Source organism: Lissotriton vulgaris, chromosome 9 (genome assembly GCF_964263255.1).
Source record: "Lissotriton vulgaris chromosome 9, aLisVul1.2, whole genome shotgun sequence".
Lineage (NCBI taxonomy): Eukaryota > Metazoa > Chordata > Amphibia > Caudata > Salamandridae > Lissotriton > Lissotriton vulgaris.
Window position 1 is genome coordinate 864890703 of NC_141697.1, and position 17888 is coordinate 864908590.

The 17888-nt window shown below is 47.7% G+C and overlaps 1 protein-coding gene across 1 annotated transcript in view; it reads right to left on the reverse strand.

The window, feature by feature from the left end:
• The window catches only part of LOC147692382 (cytochrome P450 2G1-like), a 691661-nt gene that overhangs the window by 210670 nt on the left and 463103 nt on the right, over positions 1-17888 (reverse strand). The window contains exon 7 of the mRNA XM_086938608.1: positions 14535-14722. Coding sequence (XP_086794734.1) covers positions 14535-14722 — 188 coding nt within the window. The remainder of the gene's footprint in view (positions 1-14534; positions 14723-17888) is intronic.

The following is a 17888-nucleotide window of genomic DNA, read 5'->3' on the forward strand; positions in this document are numbered from 1 at the left end:
ATCCCGGGATTGCCCCGATTTAATATGAAATTCGACCAAATAGTTATCGGACCAAAGAATAGGGACAGCAGGTTTGCATGATACCATAGTCAAATTAGAAAAAAATGGATCAAGCAGATTGCCTGCTTTGTGAGTGGGGCCAGAATTATGGAGAGTAATATTAAGCGCTGCTAGGTCCGCGATAAAGTCAGCAGTGGTGGCTAGGGAAATATCATTAAGATGTATATTCAGATCTCCCACAATCAGAAAATTGGGAGCCTGAAGCAGAAGCTGGGCAATGTGATCGGAGAATGAAGCAACCCAGGTGCTCACTGGCCCTGGAGGGCGATAGATGAGGGTGCCAGAGGGAGTAAAATTAGGAGAGAGCAGTAGTTTAAAGAGACCAGCCTCACATTCAAGTTGATCTTAAACCATACATTTCTTGCAGTTTAATCCAGGTTTGGGAAACATTCAAGCTGTATGTCCTCTACCCCATTTCTTACAAACACCAGGTGATCCACCAGTAGCCTGGGAATAATGGTTTGAAGCCTCTGAAACATACTTGGGTGCCATTGAAGCCCTACACTTTTGACCAGAAAGGAAAAAATACCTTATGCTACATTCAATAGGCATTGAGGGCAGGGATTTTTTGAAACATTTACCTGATGTAAAAATAGTAGTAGGGGAGGAAGAGTTGGATGAATGCCAGGAGAAAGTGAAAAAAATTACAGGATAGGTTTGATCTTAAACTCAGCTTAGTGGTTGTTAGACATAGGCATTTCAAAAGAGTCCAGCAGGCAGGAGAAGATTTTGATACATACATAACAACAGTCAGAAGGCTGGTGGCAGATTGCCAATTTGAGAATTTTGTGAATATTATCCATGGGAAATCCATCTTTAGAGACAACAATCAAAATGCCAAAAAGTATACAAACTTCTCAAGTATCAGCAAAGGAACTGGATTGCAACAGTGCTGAGCAGGTGGGTGTGGGGAACACAAACGTGAACAAACTCCTGAAAGAAAACAAATTGCTGGACAAACCCAAATCATTTTACTCCCAGCACGATGTGTGTTTCTGCTGTGGAAATCATATGCATAATAATATTGCATTGATCCTTATGTTGAAATTTAGTGAGAAGTTAAATGGTAAAATGCTAGTGGATTCTATGGCACGTATAACTATGGTTACCAGGGGGCGTGGCCAAGCAGCATGGCTGACAGGACGTGAGCTCTGCCAGCTCCCGTCTGTCGGACCCTGTAATCCTTTCAAAAGATCCTGCCCAGGCACCTAGGGGGCCGAGAAGTGGGTAGCGGGACCCCCTCGGTCTACAGGATCGATTCGCTGCCTGAATACAATCGGCACTGGTGGACATTGCCAGCTGTGAAGCCCGGACTGCGCTGCCCCGCCCGCCTGTCTACGCGAGGCCGGGGATCGGGCCTGGACACCTTTGGGAGCGGACCCCAGTGCGGATCTCCTGACAGTGGCCCGAGAGAGCCCCGGTGTCGGCGAAGTCATCCGGCAACGGTGTTCCCAGCCGGCGGACTCTTGCTACTTGGGGGAAGGAGGGGGGGCCGGAGGGGTCCGGCAGCGGCCGTATCTGGAGCTGCTGGGCCGAGTGCGGGGGACGGACCTCCACCTGGGCCCCACTTGCGCCTAAAGACGCTTGTTCCTTGCGGCGCTGCCCGGCGGAGGCCCCAGCTGACCACTGCGGGGGCCGGGTGCACCAGAGCGACCCCTGGAGGGGGAGATAGACGGCGGCTGCCTGCCACGTGGGGACCCGGATTTGTGGCCCGCACCGGACGGGTGTGGAGGCCCCGGCCTTCGACGTGGGTGGTCCCCGCATTCCCCGAAACGTGTCGCAGGCCTCTTGGAGGGCCTAGATTCCTTGGAACCCCCAGCAGAGAACTATCCTTGCCCCTGAGGGCCCTCTGACCCTCTGGCCCGGTTCTTGCCTGTGCCGGCTGTGGATGCCGGAGGGGGATTCCCCAGACTCTGCCTGCTGCGGTCAGGCCCTGCTTTGCCCGCAGCCTGTGGTCCCTGCTGTTGGGCGGTCCTGGAAGTGGAGACCTACACCGCCTGAAGCGTGCCCTGGAATTGGATTTGGTGGGCCCTGGTCTGGGGCGTTGACCCCCTTGTTGTGCTAGGGGGTAAGGAGTGCTGAGTGGCGCCCCGGGAGTGGTCACCTCGGGGGCACCGCATCACAAGGAGGACCTGCAGCATAGTGGCGCCGCCATTGTTCTTGTCCCCCGAACGCAGTCCGAGACCTCGTGGGACCTGGCTCTCTCATTGGGCCTTCTCTACACTTCGGCACTGGGGACCTGCAGCCGGTGCCGCAGGGCAGAGGTAGATCTTGCTCCTTGCCGCTGCCCTGGGTGGGGCAGGAAGATATTCGGAGACTGCACCCCGGCCCTTGCTGCGCTCAGGAACCCGACTGTGGGGGTGCGATTTTGGCACAACGGCAGAGTGGGGTGTCCACACGCCTGGGAGCCTGGTCTTGAGTATTGTGTGATTACGGGACGTTGGGCCAAAACTCTGCTGACCTGTTAGTGTGCTCCATCAAACTATATGGACTTTGGCAATGCGTAAGGACAAAATGTCTCGTTCTACCCAGCCCAACACCATAACACAGTACACTACCCAGAGGCTGCAGTCCCAGCGGATTACCCGCCAATCAGGCCAGGAAGACAGCGCGGAGGCCCCCGGTGAGCCCTCCGGGCGGAACTCCTGAAGGCGATTTAGGGCTCCCATACGGCGCTGGAGAGGCAGATTGAAACTGTGTCAATTGACGTCAACCTCTTGCGGACGGATCTCCGGAAGGTGGCGGACAACGTCTCGGACGCGAGGGCAACATAGTACAGCTGCAGGGCGAGGTGGCATCCCTCAAGAAGACGTTGACCCAGCTCACGGCCACTACGGATGCCCTGGAGCGGAGGGCTGAGGACGCGGGGGGACGGGCTTGTCGGAGTAACATCAGGGTCCTTGGCGTACCGGAGCGGACGGAGGCAGGTAATGCTGAGCGCTTCCTTGTACTAAAGAAACAACGTTCACAAGGAACTCACTTAGAACTTGGAATAATGGATATATGGCAATTTAATTAATTGCCCTATCTGATAAAAAACTATATACTGTTGATCTCTTCTGTATATCACTGTGATTCAATCATTATATCTTGCACTGATAAGCTCACTTGAACAACCCAATGGTTAAAGCCTAGTTCCTTGAACAGGCACTTTATTTCTACAAAAATCAGCAATTTATATACATTTCATATAAAAACATCAAAATAGACATTGAAACCAATTTTTGAAAAACATTTACATAACCCCAAGTGTAGTGACGGTAACCATATTTACAGTGAAAATTTGTGACATATTCAAAAAACAATGTTATCAGTACAAACAAAAAGAAAAGGACACTATATAAAATGAGACAATTTTGTTTGTTGTGTGTCTCCTTAGTCTATTTCGTCGACGGCGTTTCGACCCTCTCTAGATACCGGGTCTCATCAGGACTGTTTATCTGGGGACTAAATAAAATAACCATAACTTAATTTTTGTTTATTTTTACGAAGTAAGATGAGTGGAGCTTGTCAAAAAACTAAAAGGAGCTTACCAGTACTTGCACTTGAAGCAAGGAATCCAACCTGTAATTATGGATTTTTTATTTAGTATAACACGATTTGTTTGGTTAAACTATTTAATGGTGCTCTCCCTGTGTATAATATTCGGAACAATTTCATTTTAACTCACAATTATAGGGCTCGTATTTTATCCCGAGCCAGTGGAATCGATTACCATCAGTTAAGACGATTACTCCGCCTGAAACAATTAGCACTTATAAGCAACTATAAATTGTGGCGTGACTTCCTTATTTCTTTATTAGAAAGGACTTACTTGATACTAGGTTTATTTGCGGCGTGCAATTTACTTCTTGCTAATCCAAGAAAGAGGGAGAGGCAATACTCGATCCTACTTCGTTTCCGATCAAAACACTCGACCACCTGAAAACAAGTGTCCGGTTATATTCCTTTCTCTACATAATTGTCGTAATCATTAATACGAGATATAAGGGGCCAATAAGACTTACTCAATGGTGGAACGAGACAGGAAGCGTTTTCGCCGGTCAGCTGCAGCAACAATTAGTTTGCGAGCTCGGGGGAAGCGGAAATAGCCTTATTTATGAAAACCTTGATTTGCTGTAAGAATGAGCGCCATTTTGTAGTGTCTAGTAATTAGTAATGATGCCGGGTGGAACTCCTGAAGGTGATTTAGGGCTCCCATACGGAGCTGGAGAGGCAGATTGAAACTGGGTCAATTGACGTCAACCTCTTGCGGACGGATCTCCGGAAGGTGGCGGACAACGTCTCGGACGCAAGGGCAACATAGTACAGCTGCAGGGCGAGGTGGCATCCCTCATGAAGACGTTGACCCAGCTCACGGCCACTACGGATGCCCTGGAGCGGAGGGCTGAGGACGCGGAGGGACGGGCTTGTCGGAGTAACATCAGAGTCCTTGGCGTACCGGAGCGGACGGAGGCAGGTAATGCTGAGCGCTTCCTTGAAACCTGGATTCGTGCGCAGCTGTGTCCCCGGGACCTGTTCGATGTCTTTGTGATCGAGCGGGCCCACCGAGCGCTGGTCCCCCTGCTGCACCCCGGAGCTCCTCCGCGAGCTATCATAGCCAAAATATTGAACTATCGTGACAGAAACTGCATCCTGCGGGCGGTGAGGGAGTCAGTGAATCTTACCATCGAAAATAGTAGGATCTCCATATACCCGGATTATACCCAACAGGTCCAGGAGCAGCGGAAGTCCTTTCAGGGGGTCAAGCAGAAACTACGTGAAATGTAATTGCAGTACATGCTGCTATACCCGGCAAAGCTCAAGGTGATTGCCCAGGGGAAGGCGTATTTTTTCGACTCCCCGGGGGAGTCTGGGAGTGGCTGGAGATCCGAGGAAATGACCTCCCGCCGGGTGAACGTGGTGGCCCCCTGGAGAAGTGGGGGACCCGCCCTCCACGGAAACGCGCCAACAGGCGGCGGCGCCGCTCGGAGACCTCCGCCTGTGAGGAGCGCGGTAGAGTCACAGTATGGGTCGATGGGGCTCTGCTTCTGGCTCCATAGGATGCTGAAGATGGCTCGGGGGCTTCGAAACCCCACGGGTCGGACGACATCCTCGTCCCGGACATGCTGCAGACTACAGCGCAGGACGTGACTCTCACCGCTCCGGTGATCCCAGAGACCGGGGGAACTGACCAGCCTGCAGAGTCGGTGCCACCTTGAGGGAACTTTATGGATGACATGTGATGTATATTGGGCTTTTGGGGGCCTTTCGCACTGTGTTAGTGTTACATTACTCAGCAATGACCTTACAACTGAATCACTGGTGGGGGTGGGGTGGGGGATCCCCCTTCCTGCTAGGAGCGATTGGGTGGAGGGGGCGGTAGTGTATAGATGGAGAGATGCTTGTGGGGCAGCTCGGCCTCTTAGTTGAGCCTGGTGCTCTATGTTATGTCAATGGGTCGCGATGGGAGCTAGGGGGGGGGAGTTCATGTTACTGCTTTTCTTTGTGGGTGATTGAAGAGTGGGGTGAATGGGGTGGCTGTGTACGTCCTGGCACCAGCAGGGGGAGAGCAGATTGGCATGTTTGGTTGTTCCCGGTATCATGTTCGTGGGTCGGGGTGGGGGGACCTGTTTCAAGCATTCGTTGTAGGGAAAGGTTTATGGCATCATTTGTATTACAGGTCGGGCACCGGAAGTGACGTGCTCTGTATATAGCCGGGCACGGCGGAGTGAGTTCTATTGGCATTCATGGGGTATAAGTTTTTGACTTGGAACGTGAGGGGATTGGGCCCATGCACAAAAGGGTACAGGGTTCTCTCCTTCCTCCGTAGGCACAAGGTGTCTATAGCTTGCCTGCAAGAGACCCATTTGGTGGATGATGGGGCGCAGAAGTTGGCAAAGAAATGGAGGTGTCAATTGTTTCACGCGTCCTTCTCCACGTATGCTAGGGGGTCCTGGTCGCTCTCCAGTATATGGAAGCGGATATTCAGGGGAGTTATTTGTTGCTCAAGGCTAAGCTCGATGGCGAAGACATAGTCATTTTGAACTCCTACGCGCCCAACATTGATGACCCGGCATTCTTCGGGACTCTGCAGGACCCCCTGATAGCCGACCTGGGGACTCCGCTGTTCTGGGTTGGAAACTTTAATTGTGTACTTGACCCGGATCTCGATAGGTCCCTGCTTCAGGCGGGCACGAAGCCCCGCAAGACGGCGCAGCTCAGGGCGGTCATGGATAATGTGGGGGCAGTGGATGTTTGGCGGCTTAGGCACCCAACACAGCAGGTGTACTCATGCTATTCCCCTACACATAACACACATAGTCGCCTAGACAAGGTCTTGATTGTGAATACTGACCTTCATATGACGGTGGAGGTAACACACCAGGCCCGGTTCTTGTCGGACCACTCCCCAGTGACCTGCTTGGTGCAGTGGGGGGCCCCTGCTGTTCAGCCCCGTACATGGCGGTTCCCTGTTGACGTCCTCCGTGATCAGGTAGTGAGGGAACATGTGGGGACAGCTATTGGAGATTATGTTGAACTCAATTGGGAGGCTAGGGGCATGTCCGTGCCCACTAAGTGGGAGGCCTTGAAGGCGGTAGTGAGAGGCGCCTGCATGGGTCTTACATATGGTGTCAGGAAGCAGTTCCTGAGGGACTTCCAGGACGCGGAAGATACCCTCCTGCAGGCCCAGCGACTGGTGGGCCCTGGTGGGTCTCAAGGGGTGGAAGAACAAGTAGCCAGAGCACAGCTTCATGATACACTGGACAGACTCGACAAATATACGTTGACCCAATATAGGCAGCGTCTCCACAGGGAGGGAGATAAGACAGGGAGGCTACTGGCTTGGATTTTGAGGTGGGAACAGACCCCTGAGCGCGTAGTGACCCTTCGCGAACTCTCGTAGTGAGTTGCTGTACTCGGAGCAGGCCCTTCTGGGGTCCTTCATTCCCATCTGCGGCACGTGTACACGGCGGACCTGGATATCACAGAGGCCTCGTACCTCCCCTATTTGCAGGGACTGCCCGTCTCGACCCTTTTGGACTCGGACCGGGAGGAACTGGATATCGGCCTGACGCTGCTCGATGTTCATGGGGCGTTGTCATGCCTGCCGCGAGCGAAGTCGCCGGGTAGTGACGGGTCCCCCCCATAGTTTTACCAGAGTTTCAGGATATGCTGGCACCGCTTCTTCTGCAGGTCTTCCTCGAGGCGTTCGAACACGGGGAGCTCCCCCCGAGTGGGATCAGGGTGAGATCTGCATGATCCTCAAACCCGTGGGAGACAGGCACGACCCTTCCTTCTACCAACCGATCACTATGAATAACACGGATATCAAGATCCTTACTAAATTATTGGCCATTCGACTAGCCCCCCATATGACGCATTTGGTCCATCAGGATCAATGTGGTTTCATCCCCGGCCGTAATACGGCCATGAATTTGCGGCGGTTGAACCACATCCAGCATGAGGTACGAGGCATGGAGGAACAGATGATCTTGGTCTCCATAGATTTGTCCAAGGCGTTTGACACTGTGGACTGGGGCTACCTCCGGGCGGTGCTTCGTCTATTGGGCTTTGGACCGCACTTCTCCCGCTGGGTGCAGATCCTCTATACCTCCCCAACCGCTCGTGTCCGTCTGGGAGGCGCTAGGTCCGAGGAGTGGAAGTTGGGCAGGGGCACGCGACAGGGGTGCCCTCTGTCGCCTCTACTCTTTGCTCTTGCTATAGAGCCGTTTGCTATCAGAATACGCACGGAGTTGCGACAATGGGGCCGACGCCTTATTTTACCTGAGAGCACCCAGGGAGGCACTCCCGCAGTTGCTACACCTTCTGGATCATTTCGGGGAGGTGTTGGGCCTGCGCCTAAACCGCAGTAAGTCGCTGATCTTTCCATTGTCGGGCTTCGACGCGGTGCCCTTAGAGGCCCTGCCGGAACTGGGGTTCCGCTGGGAGCAGACTAGCTTCCGATATTTGGGCATTCACGTCACCTCGCAGGAGACGCAGTCCCTCGCCCGAAACGCAGATAGGGTGCTTGAGTCTCTCTGGTCGTCTGTCACATTCTGGAATACCCTGCCGCTGTCCCTCATGGGGCATCTGGCAGTCGCAAAAATGGTGATGCTCCTGAGGACATTGTATGTCCTCCAGAACTCGGTGTGTCCCCTACCGCCTAGGGTCTTTAGGACTCTCAACACATTGCTCACGTCCCTGCTCTTGGCGGGATGTCGTAGTAGAGTTGCCTTGAATACAGTGGTGCGCTCTTGTGAGGAGGGGGGTTTGGAGGCCCGCGGTTTGATCTTTATTATTACGCCTCACAGCTCCTCTCGGCTGCGCAGTAGTTGGTGGGTGTGGACGTCTGGGAGACTCAGTTGCTAGCAGGTAGGGCCACAGTAGTGAAGTGAAGTAGTGTGGCTCACTGGTTAGACGTGAAGTAGTGTGGCTCACTGGTTAGAGGTGGCAGACCCGAGAGCAGAGGATGGCCTGGGACCAGGGTTCGATTCCCAGCGCGGCAGGTTTCTGGACCAGAGTCAGCGGACTCGATAATTCTCTTGCCTCGGTGCCCACTCTGATCAGCGATCACACTCGGCAACTCTGGGCATTAGCTTGCCTCATCTTCACTAACGGCCCCACCAGACCGCCGGGGATGCCTGGTCTCACCCTGGAGATACCCATTAAGGGACCATCTCTCAGGGAAGCCAGGAATGGTTTCGCAGCGGTCGAAGCGCCTTGGGACCCTACGGGTAAGTAGTGCGCTATATAAATGCCTATACATTTACATTACAGTGCAGGAGCTCCAGATAGCTCTGATGCAGGGCTATGGGGCTAGTCCCAGCCTCCCCTATGTGGTCAGACACACGGCTGTGGTGTGGCAACGCTTTGTGAAACGGATCCTCCACACGGCGCCCTTTCATAGGGAATTGCCGGTCTGGATATTGGCACCCATAATCCAATTGGAGCACCATTTATCTTTCCGTAAATGGAGAGATGGAGGATGTGAGGTCCTCGTGGATCTATACCCCGCAGAGGTCTTTCTCTCCTACGAACAGGCGGAGGAGTTGTTTGGCTTGAGTGGTGGACATTATTTGCATTACCACGGCCTGCGTTCCGTGGTCCGTTCAGTCAGGCCGCAGTGCCCGGAGATTCCCCTGATGACCCACACTTTACATATTTTGTTGTCCTGTGGAAAAGGCCGGAGGCTGATCGCCTTGCTCTACTCTGTGATGAAACGCGACTCGGTTCCCCCGGTGCCGCCTTCCTGGGCGGCTTGGGAGGCGGACTTGGGAGTCCCTCTGGATCAAGGACAGTGCAGGCGTGTGGGGGTGTTAACGCGCCGGGTGTCTTGCAATGCCTGCTTTAAGCTTATTCACTTTAACTTTTTACACCGCACATACCTCACCCCGCTCTCACTTAGTCGCTTTTCCGACAATGACAGAGACAATTGCCCCATGTGTGGCGTGAGGGGAGCCGGGTTCCTGCATCTGGCCTCGGAGTGTCCGCTGGTTGCAAATTTCTGGCCGGACGTGGTGGTCTGTATTCGGACCACTACTGGTCTCCGTGTTGCGCTCTCCTCCTTGCACTGCATGTTAGGGCTGATACCCAGGCCCAAGGGGCGGAAGCTCCCGTTTAAATTGTTACAATTAATGCGGGTCCTGGCCAGGCGGAGGGTTGCCATTACGTGGATGGGACAAAGGGCCCCTGAGGTGGATGTGTGGCTTAGAGATGTGAGGGAATTGACACTTGCAGAGGAAACGCATATGCAGCTCTCTAGAAAGGATGAGAAGTTACAGGATGACTTGCTGGCTTGGCGGGTTATGTGTGCGGAGGGTCTGAGCACAGAGGGTCACTCGTCACATAGTGACTCGGAGGGGACTAGTGCCGAGTTATTTTCAACACCCGAGCAGGGGTCCGGGGGGGAGGGGGAGTTGGACAACTGAGGGGGGTATTTTGGGGTGTATACCCGATGTGGGGCCTGGCCTGAATCTCACTCACAATGTCTTTGTTAATTGCTTTATGTGATGCTGACCCGTGACTTTTTGTTTTATCCCTCTTATGATTCAGAGACTGTCCTAATCCGAAATGTGCCGTAATGAGTCAGTCGCCCTGTAAGCAACTGTTGTTTTTTAAGATGCCGGGGGTGGGGGGGGATACTTGTTTCTGTATTCTATGAAACTGAAAAAAAATAAAGTTAAAAAAAAAAACTATGGTTACCAGAGAGCTGTTTGAAGAGCAGAATATTATTACCCCTGATCGAAAAGCTGTGTCCTATGAAGGCTGCAGAATTGGCCTTTGTGGTCACATTGATGATATTGTAGAAGGTAGTAGGGTAGCAGGCAGACTGTACGTAGCAAATAAGTGCCTTAATATTCTGGGGTGGTTTCACCAGGGGCTCTTTGGCATGATTTTGAAACAAGGTACTGAAGAGCAGGTATTAGACATTAGAGATGAACCAGAACTACAAAATATTATGAATAAGTACCTGTATGTTTTCTCTGGCGAGCTGGGCAAGATATTGAGATACAAACACAAAATCATTATAAAGGAGGCAACCAGCCAGCCAAGCATAAGCTCAGAACTATGCCTTTTAGCATTTCCAAAGATTTTGAAAAGGAACTGGACATGCTATGCATAAGGTGTATAACCAAACCAGTTGAATCCTCACTGTGGTTCTCAAACCTTAGTAGTGGCTCACAAACAGTGGGGAACTGAGGGTGTGTGTGTGGACCTTTGCTGTTTAATCCCAGAAATATGGGTAGACTCACATATGTTGCCAAACATCACACAACTGTTGGCAGGATTAAAGGAGGCCAAACTTTTTCCATGCTGGTTTTAGCTTCAGCCTATCACCAGATAGAATTGGATGATGAGTCTAAGCATCGTAGAACTTTTGTATCCCCTTTTGGTGCGTACCAATACAGCTGCATGCTGTTTGGGTTGGCTCCGGCATCCTCGGTATTCAAGAGAACTATTGTTAACATGCTTAAGGGTATAAATGGAATATCAATATTCCAGGATAATGTTTTGAACTATGCCCCAGACAGCCAATCATCTAACAATATCCTGAATGAAGTGTAAACAGATTTGTAACACAATGGGTTGTATTAGGAACTGATAAATGTGTTGTTCTCATGGACAAAGTTTAATATTTGGTTCACCTAATTGCCCGTCAGGGAAATGAACCTAAACCTGGCCTAGTGAACAGTATTATTTAGGCCAAACCACCAGTAGATAAGCCTAGTTTAAAGTCATTTCTTGCCTTATGTGAATTTTATTTTAGCGTTGTACAAAATTATGCAACCAAATTGAAAACATTGTCCAATATGTTGAGGAGAGGAGTTGTGTTAAAGTGGAGCAAGGAGTGTCAAGAAGTATTTGAGGGGGTGAAAGAACAATTGACATCACCCAGAGTCTTAAATAATTACAACCCAGAGCTACAGTGTGTCCTTACAATTGATGCGAGCAATTTGGGTAGGGTGCAGTGCTCAGCCAGTTAAGCAACTCCCAATTAAAGACTATTGGACATGCATTATGAGTTCTGATGGGCAAATAATACTATGTGATCGAAATGGAATTGTTAACCTGTTGGTGGGGTGTCATGAATTTTAGGAACTATCAGGTAGATTCATCATCAGCATGTTTTGCGAGTCTGTAATAGCGATCATTAAGGAATCGCTATTACAGACTCGCAAAACGGGATTCATGTAGAAATCGCAAAATTTATTGCGATTCCTACAGCTTCCTTATTTGTGATTAGCTAATTGCTAATCGCAAATAAGGAATAACTCCTCATTCATTCCTATGGGCCTTAAGGCCCATAGGAATGAATGGGAAGACATATCAATGTGCGAATCGCTATTAGCGATTCGCATTTTGATTTTGCGATTTCAAGGGTGCAGGGGTGTCCAAAGGACACCCTGTTGCACCCCAGAAATGATATGGGATGCTGGTGTTATGCACACACATGTCCCAAGGACATGTGTGTGTGTAACATACAACTTAGAAAAATGCACTTAAGTGCATTTTTCTAAGTTTTCGCTATTTACCACGAGGTTTGACTTCGCCGTAAATAGCGGCCCCGGATTGCGAAATCGCAATTTCAAAATGGTTCATGCATTGCCTATAAGGAATCGCAAATTGCGATGCCTTATATGCTATCGCAATTTGAGAATTCGCAATTATTTGCGAATTCTTATATTGCGAGAACATGAACCATTGATGAATCCCAAATGCAATTTTTGCGGGCGCAAACGGCCGATTTTTGCGATTCCCACCGTTTGCGCTCGCAAAAATGCTAGATGAATCTACCTGATAGTGTGGGGTAGACGCTTTGTCTTTCAGACCGATCACAAACCAGTGATATATAGTTTGAGTTGAGTTGAAAGAATTTCCAAGGTTTTACACCATGCATCACATGTCTCTCAACTAAATTATTGCAGTTCGACTTTGCACCGGAATACTTTCTTGGTGTGAAAAATGGTTGTGCTGATTTTTATCATGTTTTTCAGATTGTGTAGAGGATGATAAGGAATTGAGTTGTGGGAACAACAGGGAGAATTGCAAAGTGACATCAATTAATTTACCTTTAGTTTGAGCTTTTAAGGAGCAGGATTGGCAGAAGGTGCTGAAAGAACATTAAACTTTAGGCCTGGTCATGAAAAATATTGAGACAGGTTGACCAAAAAAGAAAAAACTTGATTTTGACTTTAAAACATTTGTCAAGGTAGGAGAGGCGCTATCTGTGGAGGATAGTCTTCTAGGGAAGGCTGACAAGTTACTTCCTCCTATTGCTTTGAGATAAACCATAATTTTGGGTGCCCATGATGGTCACTTAGAGGCTATAATGACTAAAAGGCGTGAGAGGTTGTCTTTCTGGTGGTCAGCTATGAACCGAAAAATCGATCAAGTAGTCAAAGAATGTGTGATCTGTTCCATCTCTGAAAAGTCAATGAAATGAATAAAACCTCCCTTGTGTCCCATTTAATTACCCACTGGATCTTCTGAAAAAATAGGCATTGACATTGTAGGACCATTCTACTGATTAGCCAGCACCTTTGGATTTTCCCCAGTCATGATGAACTACTGCAGTAAATTGCTTGAACTGAGGTTTGTAGGTGAGGAGACATCTAAAGTAGCTATGGAATTTATGAAAAAAGTATTTTTGAAGGAGGGATTTCCGGCTACATTGGTCTCGAACAAAGGGGTCCAGTTTGTTCCAGAAGAGTTGAAAATGCTCTTGGGTGTGAGTGGCATAAAGCATCTCGAGAGTTCTTTATACCAGCCCCAAATGAATGGTCTTGCTGAGAAAATGTACACCGTGTTGGGGGAGTGCATTGAATGGGCAATTGCTAATTCAGTGAAAAGTTTGCTTTGGTTTGATTATACTACTCCTCGTGTTGCAACAGGGGTCTCTCCTTTTGAATTATTTGTGTGTGAAAAGATCTACCACATGTATTTATGGATGAATAAATGGGTGAACTTTGGACAAGAAAAAAGGTCAGATGACAATGTCAGGGAAAGAGTTTCCACAATGCACCGAAACAAAAATAATTTTTTGATGGTAGAAACAGAATTAGGCTATCGAATTTCAAACATACACAAAAGATAATCCAAAGCAGTGTGAATTCCTATAGCAGCCCAGGATCTGGTGTTAACCTGGGCTGCTATGGGAATTCACAAGGACATATTATCAAGCCCATTATCGCTGCTTTAGCAGCAGTTTCCTGCCGATAAAAGCGGAGATAATATATCGCCCTTTCTTGATAATATTGCCATGTGTTCGGAGTACTATATCTCGAAACTATAAAGAAAACTTGCCATAGTCAGGTGAATATATATCGTAGACCATCATAATAAAGCAGCTTACAACTTCAATCAGGAATCAATTGAGGAAAATTACTGTACAATATATTCATTTCTATATTAAGAGGGATTAAATAAAAATCTGCAATATATTATTTGCATTTCTGGATTTGTTGCTTCTTTACAACGTATTGTGATTGTGTTCAAAAATTGGTGTAAGGAATCTTATTTCACATGGCATATAAGAAAGTTTTGATGCAGAAAAATCCAACCAATTGGAGGTGCATGGTTGCATGCCAGGAATTAATAGAATCAATACATTGTTCCAGTAGTCGGTTAGTGGTAGAATAGTGGTAATAATAAATGAAGATGACCTTTGTCACTCTGTTAATATGAGACCCTGTAGTTCTAAGTAAGATTTGTTTTTTCATTCGATCAAGGATTATTGAAAATTGAGTTTGCCTGTCTGACTTACCTATTTGATGCTCTGCTTTTATTACGTAACCACTTCAACAAAAAATGTAGGAAACAGGACAAATACATTTGGCTTATATTTGAAGCTAATTTAGAGATGGATTTGAAACCAAAAAGTAAACATTTTATTGATTGCCAATAAATCAAGGATCATGTGTTGTTATTATCCTGAGCAACCTTTTGCAGAGTGGGAGGAGGTTTTACATATACATAAAAGTGACAGGTACCTTAGGTAAGACAAACTCCCTAAATGGAGTATCACGTGTCACAGCGTGAGCAGCTCCCATTGGAAGAGTATCACTGCATCGCTGGATCTCGGCAATCACAGCTTTTGTGTACGGCATCTTCCCTCTGTCTTCAAAGGTTGGAGTACGGTTCTCACCAATCACATTGTTGATCTCCTCCTGGACCTTTGCTGCCAAGAAAACTGCCTTAATTAATACTCGAAAGCAAATTCGGGTTCACAGTCATTGTGTGTAATTGTAATACAGCACACATGATGGCTTAGGCACACTTCATGTTCTGTAGAACTGATGGAGGCATGATATGGAATTGACTCTTGCAGTGCCTTAAATGGAAATGAAAAAGAGCAGGTACTTACTATTAAGAGATCCCATTTGCTCCTGAGATGAGCCAGTTTTCTTCTGTTAAATGTATCACAGTAGTGCTAAGAAGTACAACTACTCTCTCTTTCAAATTAAAGAAGTGCAGGTACTCAGTAACAGACGGTGCCTGTCCATTTAAAGCCCAGGACTCTTGTGCATGTTGCCTAGCGTGCAGTGGACAAACACACATCAATTGAAAGAAAGATATATTGGTAAGTATTAGAGTGTTAATCATATTTATTTATTTATTTATTTATAGCATTTGTAAAGCGCAACTGCAACCCTACGGGCATCCTGGCGCTAAGGGCCATATAAGAGCAAGACACTTAGTTTTGGAGCATTATTCATTTTCATTTTTAATTTTATTTCTATTGAGCCATATAAGGGCAAGACACTTAGTTTTGGAGCATTATTCATTTTCTTTTTTAATTTTATTTCTATTGAGCAGAAAAACAAAGGTACACCAATTTATTTATAATACTAGGACAGAAAACAGTTTTTATACAGATCAAAACAATGTAGCCGTGGCAGCAATCTGAACTTCATCATAGATTATCCCCTTTGCTGCGTTCGTCGGCCAACGGCTGTCGCGAGCACTACCAACGTAGTGCTGCGCACGTCCATTTGCCGACGCGGCCCCGCCCACTCCGCTAAACGGCCGCACCGTGGCTGAATTGCCGCCACGGTTAAGCGGTTACACACAGTGCAACAGCAACGTATACTAAGGTCCGTATTATATAAAATAAGTGTTCTTAATTATTCTAACACCTTATTTAAAACACAAAATGCTGTCAGTAATTCACTGATGTCTTGACAAAAGGAAACTCCTTAGAGCAGAGTTCTTCAATCTGTGGGGGGGGCGCGCCATCATCTGGAGGGGGGCGCGCTCTCCACTTTAAAATCTCACCGTCCCATGTCGCAAGCACATTTGCGACATGCCATCCTCTTGTAATTTAAAGAAAAACATTGTCCTGCTGTCTTCAGCTCTCTCTGGGACTCTGACATTGTGTCTGATCCAAACCTGCCTCTCAGACACTGAAGTGCAGGCAGTCCTGCAAAGCCCATTAAGGTCAAAGGGCTTCAGCCCGCCCTCCCACCCCTCTTGTGTGGCAGCCCGGGATGAGGCAGCTTCCCGGGAACACAGACAGCCACGCCGAGTACTTCACAGGTCTCTTAAAGACCATTTGCTTCTTAATGACGCCTTTGTTCTTATTTTCACCGCTTCTTAGACCCCTGCATCGCCACTCTGCCTGTTGATGGAATAATCAGCCCCCCCCCCCGTTGTGCCTCTGCCTGCAGGGCACCTTGGCTGCCCTTGTGTTAAGACATGACAGCAATTCCACACAAAAGCTGCACAACTGCATACACACAGAGAGACTTTCTGTTTTCTATTTATGTAAAAAGTAAAATGAGTTGTTCTGTGCCTCACCTCTCCCGATCAAATGGCTGAGATATAGGTGCTTTATCTTAGTTTATAAGATAAGATAGCGTCAACACTTTAAATACAAGTTTCGCTAAGTTAGCCTTACAAGTCTATGCTGGGCCTCAATTCCATCTTGAATTTCTACACGTGCCTGTGTTTTTAGTTCTCTCTCTCTTTGTACACATTTAAAGCTTGCACAAGTGAAATGCTTCGCAGCAGAATAATGTTCTTGGTGAACTCAGGTTTGCTCTTGAATGTAACAATTCAAGGTTCCCCCGTTTAAACTGTCAGACAATCTGAGTCTATTGATGAAATAAAACTGTCATTATTTTGTCTCTAGATTTGTACTGTCACTTCTGGCAACATTAAATTAAAAGTGCAATCAGAAATATTTAGGGGATGATGTTGGGATAGTGCTATGTACTTTTGCGTTTATCATGTATTACGATTGGTTGAGCATATGTAACATTTTACTCACCTTATGCCGACTGTGTAATTTTCATTGTAAATATTCTATAAACAGGGGCTCATGTAGAAGGAAGTCATGAGTTGCTTGCCCAACTCTTAGGGGCAGAACCTTGCCATACTATGCCATGCTTTGGACTTAGAATAGTTTTGATTCCTTCAAGAGCTGATTCTGTTTAACTCTGTCAGTCCTCACAGCTGCATTTGATTGGACATAATGCTAATTCCCTCAGACAATATTATGATTTGCCTGAACTGACCTAAATATACTGCTGCCAACTGTAATTTTAAGATTAACTAATAAACCTTCATTGTTTGAAGCTTGCTGCTACCTCAAGAAGGTGTATTTCTTTAATGCTATTTGATGGCATTTGATTATTTGACTATCATATTCATTTAGGGCAGAGTTCTTCAATCTGTGGGGCGCGCTCCCATGGGGGGGTGCCATCATCTGGAAGGGGCGCACGCTCCACCGTAAAATTTCACCGTCCCCTGTCACAAGTACATTTGCGACGTGCCATACTCATGTAATTTAAAGAAAAACATTGTCCTGCTGTATCTTAGAGCCCCTACATCTCCGCTCTGCCTGTTGATGGAATAATCAGCCCCCGCCGACATTTTTTCGTAGCCTTTTCCCCCCCACAGAAATTTGGCCCTAGTTGTGCCTCTGCCTGCAGGGCACATTGTGTTAAGACATGACAGCAATTCCGCACAAAAACTGAACATGTGCATACACACAGAGAGCCTGCCTGTTTTCTATTTAAGTAAAAAGTAAAATGAGTTATTCTGTGCCTCACCTCTCCCGATCAAATGGCTGAGATATAGAAATCTGTAAATACAGATCAGAGCCCAGTAGGTGAAAACACTCAGGTGCTCACTAGATTTGTAACATCTGCTCTACACCCTTAGATGCTCCTTGTGGTCACAGGCCCTAATATATCTCAATATCACTAAACACCCTGAGATTTTGGTCTTTTTCATCCTAACATCCTCACAGAAGCCATCTCATCACTGACATAAGTACTAGCCCTTAAATACTATATCATTGAAGTTTGTGTATTCTTTTGCTAATTATCCACTGTCCGTTT